The sequence below is a fragment of the Mixophyes fleayi genome, chromosome 2, assembly GCF_038048845.1.
Source record: "Mixophyes fleayi isolate aMixFle1 chromosome 2, aMixFle1.hap1, whole genome shotgun sequence".
Classification (NCBI taxonomy): Eukaryota; Metazoa; Chordata; class Amphibia; order Anura; family Limnodynastidae; genus Mixophyes; species Mixophyes fleayi.
In genome coordinates, this window is record NC_134403.1 from 335,809,552 (window position 1) to 335,835,947 (window position 26,396).

The 26,396-nt window shown below is 38.4% G+C and overlaps 1 protein-coding gene across 3 annotated transcripts; it reads left to right on the forward strand.

Annotated features, from left to right (window-relative positions):
• Nucleotides 1-331: 331 nt before the first annotated feature.
• LOC142139409 (ankyrin repeat and SOCS box protein 9-like) lies at nucleotides 332-26,396 on the forward strand. Of its 3 annotated transcripts, none has more exons than XM_075196989.1 (8): nucleotides 332-630; nucleotides 736-830; nucleotides 12,408-12,487; nucleotides 14,039-14,146; nucleotides 15,593-15,743; nucleotides 20,770-20,904; nucleotides 23,968-24,159; nucleotides 26,141-26,396. In XM_075196989.1, the coding sequence occupies exons 1-8, from the start codon at nucleotides 587-589 to the stop codon at nucleotides 26,263-26,265; spliced, it is 930 nt and encodes a 309-aa protein (XP_075053090.1). In that variant the 5' UTR covers nucleotides 332-586; the 3' UTR covers nucleotides 26,266-26,396. The 3 variants fall into 3 exon arrangements, with proteins under 3 accessions (XP_075053090.1, XP_075053091.1, XP_075053092.1); XM_075196990.1 differs by having other exon boundaries at nucleotides 333-609; XM_075196991.1 differs by having other exon boundaries at nucleotides 334-630; nucleotides 23,968-24,113; nucleotides 26,141-26,228.

Consider the following 26,396-nt stretch of genomic DNA (forward strand, 5'->3'; position numbering starts at 1 on the left):
TGCACAGGAGTTACGCAGCTCTCTATAGCATTGCAGTTTAGTGTCTGTGTTGCTGAAGTGAGCACCAGTGTCTTCATTAGTATTTATATATTTATATGTAGATTAATATAAATTATTTATATTACCATATGAACATCCAAAGATATTCTATTATTCACACACATCAGACAATAAGTTGCTGGAAACTCATGCACAATTATTTTAAAACCTTCCAACGATTTGCCTATTCCTGTTTGTAACTCTATATTTCTGGGAGTTGCCCTGATGGCAGATAATTGCTATCTTTTGTTAAGCAGCAATGTGACACCAGCTTTCTTTAAACTTCCTGTATACCTCAGGCATGTTTCTGAAGTTAGAGTTCTGTGTTGTGTTCCCTCCCTGTCTTTCTCACACTTTTTTTTGGGCAAATATATTTTTTTATTTTGCATTGAAACCAAGTACATGCCTGTTGTATCCTCCAGATGATTGACAGTGGTTTTTAAAAGCACGTGACATCAGTGCAGATTTTTGTGTGTGTGAACTGGATAGTTTGCATTTCCATGAAGTTTGGGACTGATTGAAAGAGAGATGATCTTCTTATTGCTGAATGCACGGTCTCGGGTTACACAGGTATTACACAGCTCTGCACAGGTCTGTGATCTCCCCACAGAACTCCACGACTTCCCACTAGTTTAATACGTCACTTGTGTAACCAGGCACTCAGATTCTCTGTGGAATTTCTATGTTCTAATGCAGGATGGAGCCTGGTGGAGCAGATAGGAGCGGTGGGCATTTGCAGGACTTCAGTGGTCAGTCACCACTAACACACGCCTCAAATCCATTGATGAGTGGTGAGTATTGTATCTCTGCTGTGAACTATGGGGCTAAATGCAGATTTGTATCTCAGTGTCACATATGATGATACCACCAGCTTTATTTTTTTGAGCAAAGTGAATCAATCTTTTGTGTGATCTATTATTGCTCATTATTTATAAAACACCATCATTTAAAGACAACTGTAGTAACACTGAAAAACTAAAAGCAGCTTCATTAGAGCAAAATATTATTTTTGGGTCAGCGTTTAATATCTCAAGAGGAAAGAAGGTATTAATGAGTCTTATGTAAACTCCTTTAGCCTCACAGCATAGAATCTGAATAGAAAGTTTGCTGCTGTAAGATTTTGTAGTTATGTTTATTTTTATTTTAAAAATGATAAAGGACCCTTTATGGCACATACAGCGTTTTATATAGAAGTTTTTAAGACACAGCACTGATCATTTTATTTGGCCGCAGATTTGCTGAAGCGTTAAGAGTCGCTATGATTAAGATGACACGTTCACTAATGTGTCATGTTGAAGGCTGGGTAGTGTTTAAGTCACTGATACTGTACTATACACTAGACTGTAATCTCTTTATGGACTATGGCGCTCCCTTCCCTTTGTTTCACATCTGCATTTGTTGTCTTCTTTAATATAAATAATTATTATTAATAATAATAATATATCGCTGTTTGATTAATGCTATGTATTCCCCTCTGTCCGCACTGCGGTGTGTGAATATCCGTGGCAATAATAATTATACGCATACACCAAATTAAAGAAGTTTCTATAAACTAGTTAGTGCACAATAGTTTAAGCTTCCGGTTATTTGTTTATGTCTCTATGTAATTCTATATTTATAGGTGTTGGCATAATGGCAGATAAATGCACTAGTTTGTTTTTGTGATTGTTGCTTATACTTCCTGTTTATACACCTCAGGCATTTTTTTTACATTAAGTTGCCTGACTGGATTACTGTGTTCCAACCACTTGTTCCCTTTCTCACACTTTTCTCTCTAAATATATATCTTTTGTATTTTTTTTCTTGAAACACATTACATGCCCGTTATATTCTCCAATTGATTGGTCGTGGTGTTTAAATAAAAGCATATAATGTCGCTTAATGTGTGTAAACTGCTCAGTTTGACTGTATTTCTATGAAATTTGGGACTGATTGAAGAAGAGATTATTTTATTACCGCTGAAGTATATTCTGGGAGCATTTACCGATATGCAAATTCTCTTTAACTACAATAAATAAAATCTCACCTTGCATCATTTCAGAATCCGGGTTTGTCTCTGGTTGCTGTTCTACTCTATGGGCTAGATTTACTAAACTGCGGGTTTGAAAAAGAGAAGATGTTGCCTGTAGCAACCAATCAGATTCTAGCTGTCATTTATTTAGTACATTCTACAAAATGACAGCTAGCATCTGATTGGTTGCTATAGGCAACATCTCCACTTTTTCAAACCACAGTTTAGTAAATATACCCCTATGTTTGTGTGTTGAAAACCCTTTAAAAGAGGACCAAATAACTTTTCCATTGTCTTACATCCACACTTACTGTAATCTTCCTTTTGTGTCCAGGGATTATTCTCACAATGCATGCACCCTACATTTACCCACAATCTCAGAGACTGATTTCTTTAGTAACTGCCCACTGTGTATTCCATGTATCAGGCTAGATTGCAATATGATGTTTCTTATGAAAATAAGAAATGAATGTAGGAGATCATCATATATCAAATTTGGCCCAAATCTCAATTCCCATTAGGTTTTCAGATCTTTCTCTGTCTCTGCCTTGTTAGTTATGATGCTGGTGTGAACAGTATACATGTTTGGTGTTTTAGTATTTGCAGCTAAACCTACAGTATACAGTGGTGAACATTAATAGCCACAGGCTTTGTCATCTCTTGGCTCTGAGTGGAGATTTGGTTTTAGAAAACCTGTTTAAATCATACTTGGTGACTTTTCAAAACTCTCCTCCAGGAGATCCCGGAGGAGAGGTCATGTGACAGGAGGTTGGAGGGGGCATGGCAATGCTATGGCATCACCTTAGCCCCGCCCCATGCTAGAAAATGCGAAAATTCATGGCATTTCATAGCAGGGGCGGGACTTAATGATGCAAAATCGCATCATTAATCCTGCCTCCATCACTTCTGAGAAGGATGCCTACTCTTCCGATATTCTGGAAAGGTTCCCTGAAATTCGTGAGCTTCCAGGAAATTCCTGGAGAGTAGGCAAGTATTGTTATATCAACAAATGTACACTTACCTATTATATATGTGAGCACAGGAAGCCAACGCTACTAACCAGTGGTGGAACTGCAGTTAGATCATCCCATGCAGTGGCAATGGGGTCCAACGTCGAGGGGGCCCAGTGACGTAGGTCCAGCCACTACGGAGAACCTAACTCTGCTCTTCTTATTATGCACAAGGTCAGCACATGCGTGGTGATGTTTTGTTTGGCCTTTCTCAGGCCCCACACATGCTGGGAAGAGCAGAGTGGTTTGCCGGTCCCCCAACCCAAATTTTGCAATGGAGCCCAGCAATTGAGTGTTACACATATGCTACAAAATTTATTAAAACTTTACCTACTGCTATGTTACATTGAATTATTTTACTGCAAATGGGGATAGATTAGATCAGATATTAGACTTGTACAAATGCAGTAAGTAAATATATCCATGTATGACTTTATGGAAATTACCAACATTGGGGAACACATATAGTACATTGGAATAAAGAAGCCCAGTGTCAGGCGCCGTCCCCGTACTGGCAGGAAGTGCCAGGGACGAACGCCTTCATGCTCTGCCCCTTTGCTAGGCAACGAGAGGCGCCTATGCCCGGCGGTCGCCTACGCATGCGCTAAGTCGTGGCATCCTCGTCAACAGGACACTTGGCACTGCATCCTATCAGCGGTCAGCTGATTCTGACCGCCGACCCCACTGCCACCAATGAGAGGCTATCACTGTCTATTTATGGGAGGTTCTGGCACCCTCCTGGTGCCAGAGTATCAAGGTCCTCCTTCGCTCCAGCACCTATATCTATATTCCAGCATCCTGACTGTCCCTTTGGCTTTTGATCCAGTTCTCCTGACTTTGCTCTTGGAAACTCCTTTTGGCATACTTTAGAACTCCTGGTTTCACCTCGGCTATCCCAGCTGCGGCTGCTGTACAGTACAGTGCCGCTATGTAGGGGCACTGTTTAGCGCTCGTTCTTCGTGGAGGGGAGGGGTTTATGGAGAACCAGAAACCCCCCTGCCTGCGCCCCTGACAAGGGATTGCAAGTGATTGATACGTGCCGCTCAAAATACTGTTCCAATACTTAATACCTAACTTATAAATAAATAGAACTTTAGATACCAATTCAATTCTCAGTCATGTTCAGACGTTACGCCAATGAATGCAATTGCACGCGATTCATGTCTGTACACAAGTGACACGATGGTCTATGGCTTGAGAGGCATAACGGGAGAGGGAAGAGGCGGATGACCGTAGGCCATGCACAGTAAGGGCATATGGACACAGATGTGGGTGATTCAAGTCTTGGGTGTCTTGTAAGTACGTCTGGTTTCAGCCGTATCACTTGCACCAACTACAGGGCAGGTGATAAGTGGTGTAAGTGCTGACTGCTCGTGATTACTGATAGGACATTGTCTTTGTATGAAAAGCTACACATATGCATGCTATAAGCTAGCACAGAACATGTGAATGCAAAGAAGGTCGACTTTATAAACTCATTGTATGTACAGTATGTTTTAAAAGCATCTTGATTTTTGTATTAAATGTAAAAATATTTTTTTAAAAATCCATATTTTTATTAATGTTTATACTACTTTTTTTTATAATTACATTTTTTTATATGTGTGCTGATACTACAGTCTGTTGTGTGTATTTACATACGACAAGTAACGATTAGGCAGAGTGTGCCAACACCCACATTTAAATGGTAACGTATCTTTGGATACATTTTGGATTTGAATACCTTCGGAACTACTCACAAATTCCGCACTCTTTTTTTTTTTTAAAAACGCAACTTGCATGAATCCGTCCCTTAATAACAAAATTATGTTTCGGTTTTGGGATTACAGCTTTAATTAAAATAGGTTTAGTGTCAGAGTTGCAAACCCTTACAATATTTTTTTTATTAAACAATATTCTGCAAATTTACAGACATCCACCAGTTTCTGCAGATCTGTTTTAACGTAACATGTAAATTCATATCGAAATGTAGAATTTGTAATATATAATTTAATAATTGTACTAAAATGTGTTTTGTTTTGTTTTTTCTTACTATCTGACATCTTTGCTAGCCGTTGGTAAATTTACAAATGGTCTATAACCATGTTTTGTATGAGCATGTCTGTGAGCAATTTCACACTACTGTGAGCAATATAGATTCTCCCAAACATTTAGCAAATGCTAATAAACAAATAACTAATAACCCTTATGTGTAATAATGTATGATTGTACTGAATTGTGGAACTATTATATTAATATCCTTATGCTTTACAAGAACAACCCTTACTTTATGCTATTGGGTATATTCCACCTAGTATAGAAAGGAGAAAGGTTGCTTTCATAAAAGTATTAAAGCCAAATTCTGAGCAGTTTGTACTGTAACTTCTGGCCAAAAACACCTCTGGGACAGCAAACATTCTAGAACTTCTGCAGTGGCTCATCCAACAGGAAATCATCTGATCATCAAGCGTTCTATGAGTGACAGTAGAGAACAGTTATTTTAGCCAGAGCTCGGCACTTTGGACTCTGTTCTGGAGCCATCTGCACTTTTCATTAACTTGAAAACTGGAGTTATGACCAGATATTTTCAGGTCAGTGAACTGGATCAAAATAGTGCATGTGACCGTAATGTGACAAATGATTGCCTTTTTAACTTCTTCAGTTAAATTATTTTGTCAGTGTATTAAAATGCAAGAAGATGTTCTGAAAGAATTTATCCCTATAAGCTGCATTGATTTTTGGAATGTTGTGAAGTATAGATTATGCAGTTTTTGTATTGATAATGATTTTGTGTCGGTTATGAATCACCTAGTATCATTAACTGATAAGTGTTGTTATACACAATGCTCCTTCTGCAAAATAATGCCACTCCAACTCCTACTTTCACCAAGATCTATCTAGTACAATTCGCAGGAAGATCTAAACAAGTCAGAAAACAAACTAGGTCGGTACATAACAAGAAGGGAGGGCTGCGATATATAAGGAATCTTATAGTTCATATGGGATTGATCTTTAAGTATAATTTTGTTGTCTGGTTGATGGGGAGGGCAGGTATGAAAAGAAGAGGTGGACTTGACGCCAATCAGATTATCCAGTGAGCAGGGCAGTCATACTTGCCTACTTTTTGGGACCTGGGTGCAGTGATGCGAACAGGGCCATCTTTTCCATTGGCCACGGACAAGGGGGCCCCATAGGCAGGTCTCTTAATTAGAATAAATAATCCTGAAAAAAACAAAACCTGCAAAAAAACCCTTCAAGGGTCACTGAGCAAGTACATCTATCTATCTATCTATCTATATATATCTATATCTGTATCTCTATATATCTATATCTAAATATATATATATAGGGGCCCGGTGCACTGCTTTGCCCGGAGGCCCATAATGTTGTTAAGATGGCCCTGGATGCGAATGGTGTCATCTTGGCCCCACCCCCTGCAAATTGCAGCAGTGGAGGGTGTGACAATTCGCGTCATCCCTAGTGAAGTGTTTGGGAGCTGGAAGTCTGCCCCTCTCTTCAGGAGAGTGGGCAGTATGACAGCAATGTGTATGAGTACACAGATTGCATCATCACACTCCTGCCCACTTTGTTCACTGAAGTGGGCATGGCTTGATGACATTATATGTATCATCACAACATGTACCCTTATCCCCTGGCCGGCAGATAGTCTTGCAACATTGTGAGAGCCTCTGGGACATTGCGGGAGAGCAGACAACTATGATTTCAATAATGTCTGTAATAAAACATTTTTTTTTTTGAGAAAATAAGAATGCAATAAAACTAATAACAAGTGTGTTTTTATTATATTGATCCTCAAAAATATATTTTTAAGGACCTTTTGTTAATCACAGCAGCAGTTTTAGGAGGGCCAATTACTAATATGCTTCACATTGGGCCAAAATCAGTGGATGAAGTGGGCTAGTATAAGGTGGTATGCGCTACCGCCACCTCTTCTACTGCTTTGATTGTAAAGCTATAAAATTCCGTTCACCTACATTTTCCATACCGCCGCTTGTAAATTTCTACTTCGTCCACTGTCCAAAACTGCAAAATATTCTGTCTGTATAAGCGTTGACATGCTTATCCAGCAGTATTAGCCAGGGCAAAGAGCATGGCAGCATCACCCACAGTGAAAAGTATGTGACTAATGAGGTGGAAAAAATGTTTTTTCTTTCACAAAAAGCTTGTATTTTCTTTGCCACATTTTAACATAATTGTGCTGAAATCTATGTACACAAGAGTACTGATCTGTTGGCTCTTGGGCAGGCCTGAACATGTTACGCAACAGTAAGCTTAAAATAGCGGGCATTCTCTGACACAAAAAGCATGTCTTATATTCTACTACAATCATAGCAATTATGGGTTATCTTTACCAGTTTTACCTGCCAATGCCTTTGTTTGTAATAGTCTGCAAACTATTATTGAATAATACATCCAGTTTTAAACAGTTGTATAAATATGAAAACAAATCTTCCAAGTTGCATTCACTGAGAGTTTATTATGTCTTTAAGAGGTAATTTTAGTATGAAGCTGACTCCTGTGGCAGCATACTGCAATGGAAGGTAGGACTCTGACAACGGCGGACATGATTGGACATGAGCTGTGACTAACCAGTCTCTTTGACCTAGCATGTCCTGAAGGGACTGACTTAGTACTAGCAGGTGGTCTTACCCCTTTAATAGACATTCACTCTGTCCCTCTTTTTACCTGTGAGTAAACAATTACTCCTTCATTGCACTTCGAAAATGATTTAACCTCCAATGTATTTTGAAAGCATCATGGTGTTTGAATGGAAAGAGTCAGATAGAAATGTGCGGTCTGATGCTTGATACTAAACGTGCTGACAGCATGGCGGCTTAGTGGTTAGCACTTCTGCCTCACAGCGCTGGGGTCATGATTTCAATTCCCAACTATGGCCTTATCTGTGTGGAGTTTGTATGTTTTCCCCGTGTTTGCGTGGGTTTCCTCCGGGTGCTCCGGTTTCCTCTCGCACTCTAAAAACATACTTGTAGGTTAGTTGGCTGCTCTCAAAATTGACCCTAGTCTGCCTCTGCCCCTGTCTGTGTGTGTGTAGAGAATTTAGACTGTAAGCTCCAATGGGGCAGGGACTGATGTGAATGAGTTCTCTGTACAGTGCTGCGGAATCAGTGGCGCTATATAAATAAATGGTGATGATGATGATGATGCTGACTGTATCCAATCAATCACTTACAATATTTAAGCATCTGCCGATGATGCATTTACATCAGGGAAAGTGCTTGAAGAATGGCTGAAATAGGTATCTCTCATTCGTTACCATCACTTCCGCCTATTCACTTATAGATAACTGGGTAGAGCCCACGTGCTGCGCTCACTACATCCATTTTTAAATGTCCTCCCTTTCTACATGGGCATTGCCCTCTGCTATATTAATGGTGCAGATATTATATGTTTGCTTTTACATAGAACCCCACTGGCCTTAGGCAGGTGCTGACAACAAAGTATAGAAAAGAACACACAATGAAATATCAGTATTTCAGAGTAGAAAGCCTGGTGTAGGACGGTATTATTGTTATTGTTGTCCGCTCCTTGTAATTGTTCCTGGTAGATAACTGTGATCCATATGTGTGTTTGGTCATCAGCCAAATACACTCATTTGGGCACCATTGGATGCCATTGTTCAGAACGATTAACAAGTAACTGGATCTATCCAATTTTACTACATATTTACTAAACATTCAGTGAGCTGGCCAAACAACTTATCACCAGCTTTAGACTTGCACTAAAACTTGTTCTAACAGGTAAAAGCTTGGGTCTAGTGCAGGTTTGGAACTTGGAATAATGGTACAGTTAAGATTAGAATGTTAAGGTTGAGGTTAGTATTCTTTTTCATAAATTTATCCTCTTCATCACCATCATTAAGATTTATTTACATAGCGCCAGCAAATTGTGTAGCGCTTTATAATTGGGAACATGCAGTAATAAAACAATACTTGGTACTACATACAGTGAGGTAAGAAGGCCCTGCCCGCAAGCTTACAATTTAGAACTTGTATTTATGTTATGGCTATGTAAATGCATACTTGTCAACTCTCCCTGAAAGTCTGGGAGATTCCCGAAATTCGGGTCAGTCTCCCGGGTTCCCGCAAGAGTTGGCATTTCTCCCGCATCTCGGAATTCACAGAGAATCACGTCGGTCAGTGATGGGTAAACTTTTTCAGGAGCGGGCCAAATAAAAAAGAAAAACTTTAGGCGGGCCAATATAATTTATTAAAAAACTCATATATCGAAATATATAATGCAAATTTTTTGAATGGGACGGGAGGGTGTTATATAGCAGTGTTACCTCTATGAGTACAGCGATCGTACAGACATAGGACTTATTTCAGCAGGTTGTTGCAGATCCGTCTTTCTGGTGAGCCACTAACTGACAACACAGCGGCCAATCGAAATCCGCCTTAGTATATGGCCCAGCCCATCTCTTCTCACGTGACGTTCAGCCATTAGGGGGCGGGCAGGTGTTTGAGTGATTGACATACAAAGTGTCCTTTTAGGAAGGAGGATGAAGTGTAATGGAGGAAATGGCTGGGAAGGCATAAAAATGAAGGTTCTGACACACAGGGTCGGCCCTAATAATTTTATGCATATTTTAATGAAATTTTTTAAAATATTGGCGGGCCGGATAGAACCTCTAAGTGGGCCGGATCTGGCCCGCGGGCCGTAGTTTGCCCATCACTGCAGTAGGTTATTACATTATTTTCAGATGAACAATGGTATGAGCATGAATTAAATATTGCATGAAATCTGCAACATTTCAGTGGACTCTTCTGATACACAGATGTTTATTGAACCCCTTGTAGATGGTTTATCTTATGACAAACTATGAAAATACAACAAGCAAAAATGTTCTTTGCACACTACAAAGGAATTCTCACTGGGAATAACCTAATGTAGAGCACAAGCTTTAATAGGTAATATTAAATCATATAATCCCAAACTACCAGTCATGGATAGACCTGTACTGTTTCAACGTATTTGTAGTAAGGTGTATATTTTCAAAGACTAAATTTCAACATTATTTTAAGCAACCTGTGTATTATTTAGGGTGTAACTGAAATGTCCACTCGTTTGTTATTTAAATTAAATTCAATAATAAATAAGTTTTCTCCTGCTTTACAGCAAAATGGGTTAACTCTTTTGCAACATTTTGGCAGCGAATGTTCTTCCTGGTTGTCTGGCACTCTCTATTGTATTGAATAAGGAAGGATATGAGGGAATGTGAGATTTCAGTTTATTACAAGTTAATAACAATACATTGAAAAATGTATTTTCAATTAAGGGACAGAAATAAATCTAAAAGGTATGGACTTCCCTTGTAAGCACTTAAGCAGTGATTGTATCCCTGTCTATGTATGTACTTAGATCCAGGGTCTATTCTAAGCTGTATGCGACCCACTGTGAACAGAAGAATAAATGTTAATTTCCCTTTATATAAAACTAATGTAAGTAGTTAAGGAATATTAAGTCATTTAGGGGACCACCTGCTATAGTGGGAATGCCCTCTTAATGTGAATTTTCCACCTCTTAAAATAATTTTGATATTTTATTCTACAACATGAAAAGGGTAATTTACAAAAGTCCAAACAAAGCGCAAATTCTCTTTTGTGATGTCACACACATACTTTTTTACATCGTGGGTTTATGGACCAAGATGATGGTGTTGCAAAAGTTTCCCCTATCTGATTGGAAGAGTTTGGAGGGTCGGGGGTATTCCTTGTAAAGTGTTGATTAGGTGTGAGATTGCACCTAAATGTACATTAAAATGGAAAATCTAGATTTCATTTTGCGGAATTGGGATTGTAAATCAGATAAAGGGGTAAAGAGGGCATACTTACATTTAAACAGACTCAGTTGTTCCTTCTCAGGTAAAAATCAGCTTCATCTTGTACTTTCAATGCAATTTTCACCTTCTAGGTCCACTCTATGGCGCATATTTATGTAGCACCGCAAAATATGAAAAAGATAGTTTTCAATCCTTATCGCATAGATAAGAATTGAACTATCTTTCATATTTATCAAAAAAACGTCAGCAGGAACAGCAGTCACGTTAAACTGCTGTCCCTGTGAAGTTTATCACTTACCTTTTCTCTTCCACTTTGGTGCGAAGAGAATGGTCTCTGCGTCATTTCTATGAAAATCCTAGTGCGCATGCGCTGACCGATACTATCGGGCATGCGCACAGAGAGCTATGTCCCACTGCCAGTGTATCATGTGACAGGGAGGGATCACATGATCCCTCCACACATGCGCTGTTCAGCTCAGCTCTTCGGAGCAGAGCTGTCTTCAGTGAAAATTTTCAATGATGTTAATGTACGCCAGCTTCAGCTTAATTTCGGCTATTGATAAATAGCGTTACTGAGCACTCCCCCATACCCTGTTATGGGGACTGTTCAGTAAAAACAAAGACAGATGCAAAGTGATATCTGCTGCGATGCAGTGATCATAAATAAGAATTTTGCAGTTAATGCCCGAAAGATTTAAGTGACAATTTATGTTTGATAAATAGGCCCCTATATGGGAAAGCCAAATACTGCCAGGTAAATATGGCAGCAAGGAATCTATTCCTCATTGACAGCAATGAGATTCTGGAGCACAGAAGTGAACACAAGTCAATGGTGTCTCCTTCATATGGATCCATTGGCATATACAGAGTATTCTGGTCAAACCCTTATACTTATTTGCAATTAACCATTGTACATGCAGATAGCACTGGCCATTGGATTTACCATATCCTGTAGTGAGCCCTGAGTGTGCCCGTTGGCATCCCTGATACAAGGGAAAACAGGAAAGAAACTTTACTTTGACTGTTACAACTACACACATATCATGCTAGTGTGTATAACATATGTTAGATATATGTACTATATTCACCTTGATTCGGCAGTGGTTTTCTATGGGCCCGTTTCATTGATCCCTTCATGCTCCAGGTCTAATAATAATCTAATGATTTAATCTTTTACATATATAAACTAGCAGAGAGCCACAAATACTGAAAACATAATTTTTGGGTTCTAGACAATTGTTTGACTGTTGAAAGAAAACCGGTTATCGTGTTGTTATGTCGCGACAACGTGACAAAGCTTATTTTCTAAATAGCAGTTTTGGTCTATTTGCCAAATAATTTGATAATATATAAAAACTGCTACACATTACAAATCGGACCCACACAACGCCGGGTGACCCTGCTTGTAATCTATACAGTATGTATTGTATTTTCATGTTGTATCCTCCCATGTAAGGTGTACCAGGGTAGTACAGGGTCAGGTGGTGATGAATAATGCAGTATTTTGAACCTAGGTCTCACTCTGCATATTTTTCTATTTATACAGACTTTGTTTCGGACTGGACTCTAGTACACGAAGCATCGATACATGGACGCCAGGTTACCTTAAATAAATTAATTAACCAGGTAATCAGAGATAAGCCTAATTCTGTCATGTTTCACCATGTATCATTAGTAAAAAGAAGCATTTTGTGTTGTTGGTGTTTAGACAGTTTTTGCACATTGTGTACCTGATTCATGTTCAGACACAACTTGTACACAACTTTTGTTTTAAAAATAGAGCATGGAACGTGTGCGTAGTTCAATCCAAAAGTATCTTAAGACACGTTTCCATCTCAATCTTGGTGTAAGTACATTCTGCCTAAACGCTACTTGCTGTATAAGCATCTGTTCACTAAAGGTCACATCAGAATACAGAAAACAAAATTATTATACAACAAATGAACAACTCTTAAAAGTATAATCATTAATAAAAATATGTATATATATATATATATATATATATATATATATATATATATAAATCAAGATGATTTTAATGTGTACTGTACATACAACGCCTTTATATAGTCAGTCATCCTTGCATGCCCATGTTCTGTGCTATATAGTGACGCACATACGTATAGTTTGTAATACAAAGACTATGCTGTTACAGTCATCACTATCAGCCGCCACTTACACCTGCCCTGTAGCTGATACGGCGTTGTTACGAGAAGCCCAAGTCTTGAACGGTATCGGAGCGCCCTCACTGTACGTGGTCTACGTTCATGCATCCCATCCCTCTTCTGTTCTGTCTCTCAAGTCGTAGGCAGTCGGAAGTGTCACTTGCGTTCAGACAGGCATTGCATGAAATTGCGTTCATTGTTGTAAGGTCCATTTCTGAGCAAGCGTAGAGCTATTTCAAATAAGATACATCTGAACATGAATCGGGACCTGTATATTGTGTGTGTATATTGTTATGTAACACTTTTACGTTCCATTATATAAAAGGAAAAGCCTAAATATTTCCTTATGGTAACTCTTCAATAGAATTAGAATGTCTTGTATATTTTGGGGCAAATTCAATTCTTAAAATATCCGCGCGAGATGCCTCTGGAACGGCCGCAAGACACCTTTCGCGGACATTTGTTTTTAGATACGTAATGCTCATTTTTGCTTGTGCCCCATAGAGGTGGGAGCACAAATGAGCGTTACTTTTACCGTAGCATCTGTAAAAATGCGTGTCCGCGATGCTCTTAGGAACATTGCGGACAATTGAATCTGCCCCTTTAGCTTGAAGTTGTTAAAACATACGTATATTATATACGATATATTCATTGTGTATATATATATATATATATATATATATATATATATATTAAATTGTATTTATGTAAGAATATTTGATACTGTGTAAGAAATAGTTGAGATGGAAGCGCCAAGGTTGGCCTCCTGCTTTTTGAATGATTTTCAGCATTGTTAGCTAGATTACATTTTTCAGTCTCAGACAGACTGAGCTAATATTGGAGTGAGGGAAGTAAATAATATTTAACATATATTAAATGGTCTGATTGTATTAGTAGCTTATTTTTTAAATTGGTATAATTTTGTGTTGTGTCTGTTGCAGATGTCTATGCCTTGTAATACTTAATATTGTTTTTTTATAACTGTTTGTTTTTTGTACTTCTTGTTCCCAAGGGATATAGTGTAAATCTCATTACAGCGGATCAGGTGACTCCTCTCCATGAAGCGTGCCTGGGGGGTCATCCTGGCTGTGTCACAGAACTGTTGAAACATGGAGCTCAGGTACTAATTAATTCCACACACTTTTATATATTTTAACATTAGGTTGTGATACTTACAGTGGTACTATACTGCTTTGTGTTATAGGACCACACCTGACCCATTGTTGATGTGTGATAATAGTGTTTCTTTCCTGTTATTTGCCATTTAGAGTAACCTGAAGTTATAATAACAATGCCTTTAGCTCTAGTTACATATTTCAACCCCTGTTTATTTCATTTGGGAAATGTGAGAGAAGCTGAGATGATATATTAGGCTCGTCCTTTGGAGGGTTTCCTCTCCCCCTCTTGGGGCTCATGTGTGCATGTGCAGACATCTTGTTTTTCCGAGGCCAATCGGCTCAGTGCAGGTGCAGCTTACTCCTCCTACCCCCTAGGGGACACATCTGTAAAGATGGATCCATCACACATGATAGGAGGGGGGCGGGGGGGGGGCAGGTTGGAGCTATTTAAGCTTTCTGCCGACTGTTGACACTGCACAGGGGAGAATGGGTGGTACCTCCATGGGGCCCTTAACAGCTGCTGCCAATGCTACCCCAATAGTTACTGCCTTCCCACCAATCAGATACTTGGGAAAATGATTCCCGCTATTTCACACATATCCAATAGTTTTTTGGTTTCTAATACTTTGTCTGGTTCATACAGTTTCATAAACACATTGCATCATTCTCCACCACAGATATCACTCCGTTCTTCCTTAGCAAAGCTTGCTACACTGCAGGAAACAAGATCCACCAGACATTGTTTTGTTGTTTCAGTTTATATAGCTGTTAAGTATACTGATCCTGTGTGGTGTGCGGTTATTGATGAGTGGCAATATGTAATGGTTGTATGTACTGTACTGCTGGTAAGAGGTAGGTGGGTGGAGACTTCAAAGGTAAGTAGGGAGACTACACATTTAGGAAGAGATATATTGTGGGATAGAGGCTTATCAGTGGGTGATTGTACTCCGGTGCTCAGGAGTGTGCCTACATACAGGGTAACCTGGGGAGTTAGCTCAGAGAGGAAGCTTTTAGGGGGACAGCAGAATAAAGGGAATTAACTTATCAGGACAATTTCTTAAAGTAGAAATATGAATTATTGGTATTTAGATGTAACAATTCTTAAAAATTACATTCCTTTACTAGTTGTTCTCATTTATGTATAGTTCTCCATAGTGTACTTTGTAATTTGTGGTGTTTGCTCTATGCAGCATATCCTAAACCTCTTGCATATGATTGTCCTGAGATACCCGTTGTCAGTGTAAATATTAAAACTATATGATATGAGATGCAAACATATTGTGCTGTTATAGTGTAGGGACTTGTCTGTTAATCTATTACATATAGGAAACCTGATTTTCTACAAATCCTTTTGTACCAGTTCCAAGAAATGTACCGCTGCTAATTAAGCTACTCCCTGAAATCCCCTGAGTTTAATTTAACACAGATTCTACTTGCTCCTCTTTCAGGTCAATATTCCTAACATCGACTGGAAAACGCCAATATTTAATGCCTGTGTCAGTGGCAGTGTATCTTGTGTGAATTTGCTTTTACAGCATGGAGCCAGCCCGCATGCAGTATGTGATGTAGCTTCCCCCATACATGAGGCGTGTAAGAGAGGTAAATAGCACCCTACTCGCTCATTCAGAGCTAAACATTTGACATCCTTTATGTCTGACATGTGAACCCAGTGTTACGGGACAAAATAAAATGTAATGCGCAGAATAAGATGAGAGTACATACAAAAAAAATTGTTTGTGTGCTGTTCATTAAAAGAAGACAGTATACAAAGTCATATTTACCCTAGTGTGGTGTTACCAACATTTGTCACAACCTGATCTAGCATAAACCACACTAACAGATAAGTACCGCACTTGTCCTTCTACTAAGATGGGCATGGTGTATACAGGCCATCATTGTCTGTGACACTTATATATGTGTATATCATGCAGTCCCATACATGTATGTGCCCATTGAATGGATGTTTAAAAATAAAATGGTATTACCTCTATATTGGTATTCAGATTTAGTTCAAGGTACGTTCAAAACCATTTATGAGGATTTAAATAGTGCATTTAGTACATCTCTAATACGGTTGTATGCAAAGTCATATTGCCTAGTTCATTGAATTATCTAAGAAGTTAATACAACCTCTGCAGAGTATAAACCGCTCATCCACTCCAGTCACCAGGCACCATGTCTGTGTAGTTGGATGAAGCACACGGGGGGACAGGTTCAGCATGATGTCGGGTCAGTGGATACAAGTGGAGAAGCAGGTGGATAACCCCGGGGTCCCCTGGAGCTGCCTGTGAGAAGTTGGTCACGGCGCAGCGAGCGGAGGTTAACATATACCTTACATGGCGGAGCTTTTAAATTAATGAAACTCTGGTCTGTAAATTGGAATTATTACCATATCCACAGTAGCAAACGTTTCAAACTAGTACCTGTAGTTAGGGGACTACCAGTATACAATGTGAAAAATAATTGTTTATATGAAGAATTCTGCATACTGTAGAACTGAAAATACCATGATGCAGCTAGACAAGGTTGTCCTCATTCTGGGCACTGGTGACTTTGTTGAGAAGATTACAGGACATTTGCTACAAGTAAAAAAGAAAACTGTGTCAAAGTGAGGTGTAGTGAAAGCAGCAATTGGTATATGGCCATAGTACCTGTCCAATCAGGTGGGACCTTCACTGCATAAGTCACACTGATACACAGGTGTACATTGCCCTGCAGTCCCCTACCATTTGCTTTGTTTTTAAATCAAGCATTAGTCAAAGTATACCATGCTTGGATAAGTCAGTACATTTTTGGAGCAACTTTTGGAACAAAGTTCTGCAAGGAAGAGTAGGAGCAGGAATAGAAAGAATCTTAGCTGGCTGCAAGAAATGTTTGGAAGCTGTGATTTCTGCCAAAGGAGGTATAACTAAGAACTGACTGATAGGTGCCCACACGTTTACATACAACTGTAAATATACAGTATGTGCATATATATAGGGATCTGCACAGCGGTGTGTGATGAAGAGGACCCGAACACTATTATTGCACAGGGACATCTGCTGTCTATAAACAGTCGCCAACTGTCCCTAAATTCCAGGGATGACCCCAGGTTTAAAGATTCATTCCTGGAAGTGTCCCATGTGCCCTGTATATTTAATTCAATTCTTAGGGGAAAATTCAATTCAGCGAGAAGTGTCTTGCGGGCATTCCGGAGACACTTCATGTGTATATTTTTACTGAGCATGTAAAATGAAAACAAATGACATTATAGACAGATTTAGTAAAATGTTATGCTGGGCATTGTAGTGCATGAAGGTTTGTCGAGTCAGTACAGAATAGGATGTACTTAGATGAACCTGCTCAGCAGCAAATTATTTTAAAATGTTGGTAATTGCAGTCTATGTCTGACTCTGATAGGAATACATTCTGATTTAAGAAGACTATTAATGTAAATCATTAACAGTGGAAACAGTTTTTTTGCTCCTTTTAGCTCACTTGACCTTAAACGTAATAGTTGCTTTGTATGGATATCACAGCGGGGGTTTTCTTAATAAGTTAACTTTCTGTTGTAAATTATAAGTCCTAGAGGCGGTTACTGGTGATTTATATTTTTTCTCTTGTTCTACCTCTCATGAATATCTTAATTTATTTTGGCCAGTAGAGTGATAAGATGAGGTCAATGTCCCCAGCTGGACAGCTTGGATTGTGCCACCAGCGTATTCTTTGTTATTGCGACCTTGGCGATGCTGAGTCTCTTCTTTTATTAGAAATCATAACCTTGACATTGTATAAATTCCACACGTTGCTACATTACATGAGAAACCAGCAGCTCCGGCAATAATACTACATGTTCCACTGAACGGCTATGTTTCTATAATTGCACAGCTCCTTTACCAGAGACCTAGAACTAGGAAAGCGATAGAAGCGCGACAAAAAGGGCAACTAATTGCTGATACAGCCGATATTCGGAGGGATGGTATTAAAGCAATGTCTGTGCAGTCTCTGCATACAGTCAGTAATAATTTAAATTATAGTTCTCTTTCTGTTATCTTCTATATAAGAGTGCCAAATACGTGATGGCTTTCATAACTGATAAATAGAAAACCAGGACAGCTGTGGGGTGTAAACTGTGAGTTTCGAGCAGGTTTGAAAAGTGGAGATGTTGCCTATAGCAACCAATCAGATTCTAACTGTCATTTTGTAGAATGTACTAAATAAATGATCACTAGAATCTGATTGGTTGCTATAGGCAACATCTCCACTCTTTAAACCTGCTGGAAACTCACAGTTTGATAAATTTACCCCTAAATCTCCAACACCTAGGAATAGAGAGTTTCTGGTCTACACTAGCTCACATGACCTGATCCTTTCTCAGTGATCCATTGTTTAACCCTATTGATTGAAGTGTAAATCGTTCTTACTCAATTCCAAACAAGTATTTCTAAAGAGATCCCTGCTGTGTTTTCCATAGTGAAATGTTGAAAGTATTACCAAGATAGTAGCGAGAACCTAATTTTCATTATGTGACCAATTTTCTGAATTTGCTAAATCTGTAAATCCATGAATCAATTTGTCAGTTGTCTAGTAAAATTAACATTTTCTACAGAAGCTTTTCAGTGGGAAATTTATAAGACAAACATCTTTTTATCAAATTTAGAAAAACTATATTAAAATAATTTGAAACAGACACTTGATAAGTTACATAAAATTTTGCCTAATGTTTCTAAATTTTGTTGTAGGAACTGTAGCAAGGTTGTTTGATTTACTATACTGAACACTTAGGGGTATATTTACTAAACGGCGGGTTTGAAAAAGTGGAGATGTTGCCTATAGCAACCAATCATATTCTAGCTATCATTTATTTAGTGCATTCTACAAAATGAAAGCTAGAATCTGTTTGGTTGCTATAGGCAACATCTCCACTTCTTCAAACCCGCAGTTTAGTAAATCTAGCCCTTAGTCCCTTTACTTTCCACCTCTCCATTGTGACTGTACTATTGAGTTATTGTTATCGCCATGTGTATTCCATTGGTGCTCCCTGATGTACTTATACGATAACATGTAGCTCATTCCCCTCCAATTGTTGTCTCCCTTTCCTCCTTTCTTATCCATGTGCTTGTTTCCTGTTTTCGTTATTACCTTGCAAAACTATTCAATACAAATTTATAATTAAAAAAAACAATTTGAAGCCACGCATACTGCAGCATTTATTTGAGAGAAAAAGAGGTATTTATAAGACAGACGAATTAGGGGTATATGTTGCCTATAGCAACCAATCAGATTATAGCTGTCATTTTGTAGACTGTATTAAATAAATGATAGCTAGGATCTGATTGGTTGCTATAGGAAGCATCTCCATTTTTTCAAACCCGCAGTTTTAGTAAATATATCCTTTAGTGTTACAGTTAATATAATGTATATTAAAATAATATGAGCCACAGATGTTGCATTGAGTGCAAATTATGATTTTAGTAGACACTTTTATTTCCCAGTTCATAGAAAGATATTAAGATAATATGAACCACTCCCACTGTTTTATTTATTTGCGTGAAAAAGAGACATAACATTTTATAAAGTATTTTAAAAGAGTTTGAACCACAACTATGTGATGTTTATCTGAGAGAAAATAAGGTGTTTATAAGACAGGCCATTTTGCTGGACAAGTACTATAAACTTTATATGGATAAATTGAACCACACTTGCTGCAAAATTTATTTGCGTGAACAAAGATGTTTCATAGTCTGAGTAAACTAAAACTATATAAAATATACTCAGGCAACGTGTACTGAGTATATTGTGTTTGTTATTTAATACACATTATTCACAATTATTACGTATTAAGCTGGCAAATCTTGACCAGGAAGAGAACTTGGATTATTTTTTCAAAAACAGTAATAATGAGATTTTCAGTTGAGTATACAAGAATATAAACACTGAATAATTAGCTTGATGAGGTAAATTATGGGGCCGTCTATTTTTATTTGTTTTTAGAATTGTCAATAATTGTGAGTGTTCATTTACTTGTATATTTTGTATTTCCTCACCAGTTTTCTTTTTACCACAGTTGATTCTCCAATTATCCCTTTCTTGCTCTATTGTGATATTAAGAGTTTGTATAAGCACTATTTGACACCCCCACCCACACACGTTGTGGTAGATGCTTATTGAAGAACAAGGGTATATCTAAAATGCCCACTTTGCTGTAAGACTTGCAACTCGACTACAATGTTATTTTAGTGAGAAAACACAAATTTCTGTGGCAAGTAGAATACAGTTTAATAATCTACCTCCCCCATCCTACATTGTACTATTTCCAAAATGTCAAACTAGCAGTAAAGTGTAATATATGAATATTTTTCAGCTCGCAGACCACCGGGGGTATATTTACTAAACTGCAGGATTGAAAAAGTGGAGATGTTGCCTATAGCAACCAATCAGATTCTAGCTGCCATTTTGTAGAACGCACTAAATAAATGATAACTAGAATCTGATTGGTTGCTATAGACAACATCTCCAAACATCTCCAAACCCACAGTTTAGTAAATCTAGCCCCTTATTTTTTCAGCTCGCAGAACCACCTAGTGTTTACATACTGTGCAATCTGTTATGTATTGAAATAAATTTCGGACATCTGACTTTTTAGGCCATACAGAGTGTGTGGAGTCTCTTTCAAATGCCGGAGTCAGTGTACAGCAATCTATCAAGCACCTGGGTTCTCCGCTATATGTTGCCTGTGAGAATGATAAGATGGACACTGCTAAAAGACTGCTTGAACTAGGTGAGAGATTGAATTCTTATTTATTATAATATCAGTTAGTCTACTAGGCTCCACCAGTGATCGGGACTATTGATAGACGTGTACCTGAAGAAAACCCAGAAATGTTTATGTACACTTGTTATGTTTACACAACTCTAGCTAAATTGAGGAATCACAGTCATGCAGGAATATATTAGATATATTTATTGCTGCTTTAATAATCGTCTTGCAGTCTTGTTTAAAAATAGAAACGTATATTCCGTATATTTCATAGAGGGGGGAATCAATTGCCAGTGATGTGGCGAGCGGACATCGCACTGCGCACATTCCCGGTGTTTATGGTAAAAATGAGCAGAGATTTTACAGAAATCTCCGCCGCAAAGTTTCTCACGGACATTCCGGAGGCACTTTATGGCTAATTGAATTCCCCCCATAGCGTGAATGCATATAGCACTTATGGCACCGTGCCTAGTGATCCATAAGTGCTGCAAGTTTTTATTTTTGTTTTGTTTTTAAAATGAAGCATCTCTTGAAAAATATTTATTTTCTTGGAAATTCCAGGCACCATAACCCTCAGACCACCATGCTTTGTAAGTTGTTCCTTTCCTAACAAATGTGCTTTTAATACATCTGCTACCTACTGTAACCCAGTATAGATATTAGGGGTTTTAGAACAGTTAGAAACCAACTAGAGACAGGTAATGAAATTCCTGGTATCATGCTGTGCAAGCAATTTATGTCAATGTCTAGTTGTTTTTTTCTGTATTTTGTTCTGTAAACTCTGGTTTGTAGATTTATGGAAATAAATACTTAGGGGGGGGGGAATTCAATTCCCCACGTTGTTCTAAAGAACAATGCGGGGGGCGCATAATTACCGTTAGTATGGTTTCTGCTCGTGGCTCAGGGAGCAACGAGCAAAAATCAGCGTTGAATTTACTGCAGCAATTACCGTACGGTAATTGTGCACACCCCGCGTTGCTTTTTAGAATTGAATTCTCCCTTTTAATATTGAGCAAGTTGGCCAGCTAGACTAAATAATTTTATGGACAATTTAAATAAAATATAAATGTAACTAAGTTTTAGTTTTAAATGGAGTTAGCAGAGATCAATAAAATGACAAAATCTTAGGTATCCGACCAAACCCACCCGCCCCCAAAACCTCTGAGCCAGAGTGTCCACTGCAGCAGTTTGAGAAAAGCCTTTTTCCCAGCGGGAGAGAGGATCTCCTGCTCGGAGAGGTAGAGACATCGCGGGAAACGCTGCACCAGAGGGAGGGCAGGTAATAAGGTTTTGTTACTTGATTCATCTCTCCGGATTCTACCAAAAAACACTTTTTTTTTTTAGCCTGGGGTTATCCTTGAAGGTTGAGCCAGGGTCGGCGCTACCATTAGGTGAGCCTAGGGGGTTGTCTTGGGTGCCAATGGATAGGGAGTGCCCAAAACACATAATGTCATTCATTCAGTGTTTTTAATGCCTCCTCAGTGTCACCACATGGAACGCCGGCTACTGACATGACGGAGAAGCATCTTCTTACACGGGAGCCTGTGGTTGCTTCTCCTCCATGTCAGTGTTACGCTGGGAGTGTGGTGTTTGGCTATGATGTCGCAGAGTGAATTCTGCCCCCAACTTCCGGCTGCTAAGATAAGATAAGGGGGTGGGGTTCACAATGGGGTAGGGGATGAGGGTCCTAGGACGCAACCAAAATGTAACAATGAACCCCGAGGTAAACTCCCAGAATGTAATCTAGTTCCCAGCCCTAAAAAGGTTAAGAATGCCATCATTATAACATACCTTACTTGATCTCATTAGAGCAGGATGGTAGTGAAACTCGGAGTAAATAGGCTAAACTAAGTGAAGCCTCATCTCCAAAGGTGCTTTATAGGTGACAGGTCATTGTGTGATTAGCTTCTGTCAGGTTGCAATCTCAGGAATGTGCTCATTGACGACTTATTTTTATTTATTGCAGTGCGTAAATAAGGGATGCCATAATTTTTTCATTCTTTCAATATTTTTATGTATTGGAATGGTTAATTGGAGATAAAATTTCTATATTACTTACATTTCGCAGTAATTTGCTGGAAGCCACATGGAACTCGATTTAATGAGGCAGAATCAGACACCTTCTATCTTCATAGTACCAGGTTACTTCAAAAGACCCCAGTTTTAGGGCAACTAACATGAGCCTTAAATTTCTCTCTGCCAGGCAACTGAGCCCAGCATAGCAGTCCCCTGTCTAGGATTGGCTCTTGGCAGATATAACACACCGTTAGGCTCAGCCCAGTATATTAAACACTCTAGCCCAAGTCTATGAAAACCAGTGGCTGCTTGAGAAAATAGTAATTATTTAGCTATAGGCTGTCAGTACTCTCATAAGGAGTTCCCTGCTTACTAATATCAGAACATTAGCCTCATTGTGGGCGTCAACATAAATAAGGTGTGACAACATCTGCATTTAATATACATTAGTGCAGAGGTGTTCAAGTTCAGTCTTCAAGGGCTACCAACAGGTCATCTTTTCAGGATTTCTTTAATCATGCACAGGTGAGTTAATCTATTTGGCTGGTTCAGTTATTATCACACCTGTTTCTTTAGACAGAAATAGTCAGAAATCCTGAAAACATGAAGTGTTGGTAGCCCTTGAGGACTGAGTTTGGACACCTCTGCATTAGCGGACGAAGCGGAAACTTAGAAGTGGAGGTATGGAAAATGTAAGTGAATGGAGTGCTACAGTTGCAGTAGTAGGGGAGGTGGCGGTATGGCATACCAGAGTGTATCGGTTCACTTTGACTACTGATATACATTGAATGTAATGTTATAAATCCAATATTTTGAAAGCACTGGTGAAGAATCACAATTAATATGCTGTAGGCAGCACATGCTCTATATACTGTATAATAAAGGATGTTTGCAGAATGGTTTTTAAGTCATGTGGGGAAAAATAAGTGATTCTCCCTATATTTTTCCTTTATCAACAATGCCGACAATAACTCCCTATCCAACCTTCCCCTGTTCTATTATTAAAAATATTAATTATGTGAACAGTTTTAATCAACGTTTTAATATAATCTATATTTTTGTCACTAGGTGCTAGTGCAAATATTGGTAAAGATCTGGACTCCCCGTTACATGCTGCCACAAGAAATGGCAATATCGGGCTGGTGAACCTGCTTATTGACTATGGCGGAAGCACGCAGTCTAAGAACGCAGATGGAGAGCGGCCTTCAGAAATGGTACCATCTAATGGCGCATTGTACCAGCTCTTTCTAAAAAGAGAAGGTAGAAGTGAATCACAAAATTCACAAGAACTTTGCAGTTGGGTTGATATATTATATTATAGGCTATATCAGAGAATACATTTTCAAGAGAATAATCATTTTTGGGCCTACTAAATCACCCCTCTCTGTCCTTAAATATTTTCCATTTTGGAGCAGATCTGGGCCATATGTAATTTTTAGGTACCGCATATAACACAGCTCTATTCTGAGCAGAGCGGACCTGAGAGGTGAAGGAGGATTTCAGCACAGGGAGAAGAGGATCCAGTGGTACAACAGGCTGCATGGTAATGAGTATTATCATTACAATGTGTGTGTGCTCTTACATACGCACTGACTTCTCCACTGGCCTCTGCCGTAAGAGATCCATTTGTTTCTGTTAGTAAAACACACATTAATCTATGGGAACATTATAATGTACGTGCTACTATCATGGTGGTCTGTCCATAGGTATTCATGTTCATGGTCTAAACCATTGTCACAATACCCCAATATATTTTTCACTACTGGCCTCTTTAGTCCTTATGTATTATAGGAAAAATTTGAAACACCCAACTCTAAATGAGCCCCATAACGAGAGAATTATTCAAACCGTACCTCCCACTCCCCCATTTTTCACGTGACCTCACATAAATAAGTTACTGGCCTTTGTCAGTATCACATATCTATCTGACACTCTCTGCCAAAGGGTTAGGTGGTCAATAAAATCAGGGAGTGGATGGTTCTGGTGATTAAAGTCCACATTCAGATGATTCTATTGTTCAGGCAAATGTGCTTAAGCCAAAGTGGATGGATATATGTGGATGTATTATTCTTCCTATAATTGTTTTATATATTGTATTGGTGCATGGTAATTTCTTTATATAGGTGTTTATTTTACTCTCAGAATATCGAGCAGAGTAAATGTTCATTTTGAAAAAGATTGTCTTAGTAGCCCTGTAACAAAGTTTAGCATTGCTGAAGAAATGTAATACAGAATATGGGATTTTAGTGTATGGAAATATATGTGGAAAATATATATTGTAGGGATGTTTATGCAATGTGTGTATATTGGTAAACTACATTTATTATTATATTTCTATCTTGTTATCTTGGTACTTTAATATTTTTGGGTTATATTTAGTTATTTCTTTTGTTTGTGTTGAGTTTTACTTTATATAAAATAACATATTTTAACCTGGCTAAATACAGTCCAATACTTCCATTTGCTACAATCACCAGGTGACAGGGTCAATGTTTAATTTGGCCTCACATATAGTGGTCATATTGGACAATATGTGGCTATGACCGCACACACTGGCTAATAGCGTGATGTCCGGTCATCTTCTGACCAGATTTGTCAACGTGTACATTTGAGATCAATGAGATTATTTTCACACATCATAGTAATTTTCATGCCACATATGCTGCATTATTGCAACATGTGTGTTCAGCATTAGTCAAATAACTTTATAAAATAGGGATTTATTCCACATGCCCAATCTATCAAATGTATGGAAAGGTGCACTATTGCGGTAACTAAATTTACAAAACACAGGACAAGAATGCAGGAGCACACTTCAGATTCAAAAGACATTTGTTTATTGGCTGGGTAATATTGCTTTATATTATAATATCTGAAATAAAATAAAAAATAACACTCTGTGAATGCCCATCTACCACAAGAAGAAGACCTCATTCAGATGGGTACCTACACTAACATGTCTCTCTGTTGCATGTGGCCTACAGGTTTTAGATAATGATAGTAGGACGTAGCTAAAAGCTGTCGCAGCCTTTGAATTGTTAACAAAAAATAAAAACTGCATTAGATGACTATGAAACAATGCCATGCAATATACAGCCACAATCCCATACAAAGTAATGTAAACTGTAATAGATCAATATTTTTATTGCTGTGGTTGAAAATTTCATGCCAGATGCTTTTATGTTGGGTCAGAGTTCTTAGTAAGTTTACACCATTAATGTTTATGAAATTCTCTTCCCAGGGCCACTGACTTTGAAGCAGATGTGTCGCCTCTCTATTAGGAATTGTTTTGGACAAAAACAACATCACAGAATATGTCAACTGCTGCTTCCGGATACTTTAAAGCAATTTCTATTACATAGATAAAGCAATATCTATATTTAGTATGTGTGGGGGTTTTTAGTGCATAGATTGTATAATAAGAATTATGTCCTGGAAATTACTTGATCGATTTTATGAATTATTGAGCAATTGTATTTTAAATATACTTTGAAAAC

What these genes read in the sequence shown, in the direction of transcription:
- LOC142139409 (XM_075196989.1), top strand. Translation starts at nt 587, where the DNA reads ATGCACGGTCTCGGGTTACACAGGTATTACACAGCTCTGCACAG. An exon ending in TAAATAAATTAATTAACCAG is followed by an intron (nt 12,488 to 14,038) that starts GTAATCAGAGAT and finishes CTTGTTCCCAAG; the next exon opens with GGATATAGTGTAAATCTCAT. An exon ending in TAAAAGACTGCTTGAACTAG is followed by an intron (nt 20,905 to 23,967) that starts GTGAGAGATTGA and finishes TTTTGTCACTAG; the next exon opens with GTGCTAGTGCAAATATTGGT.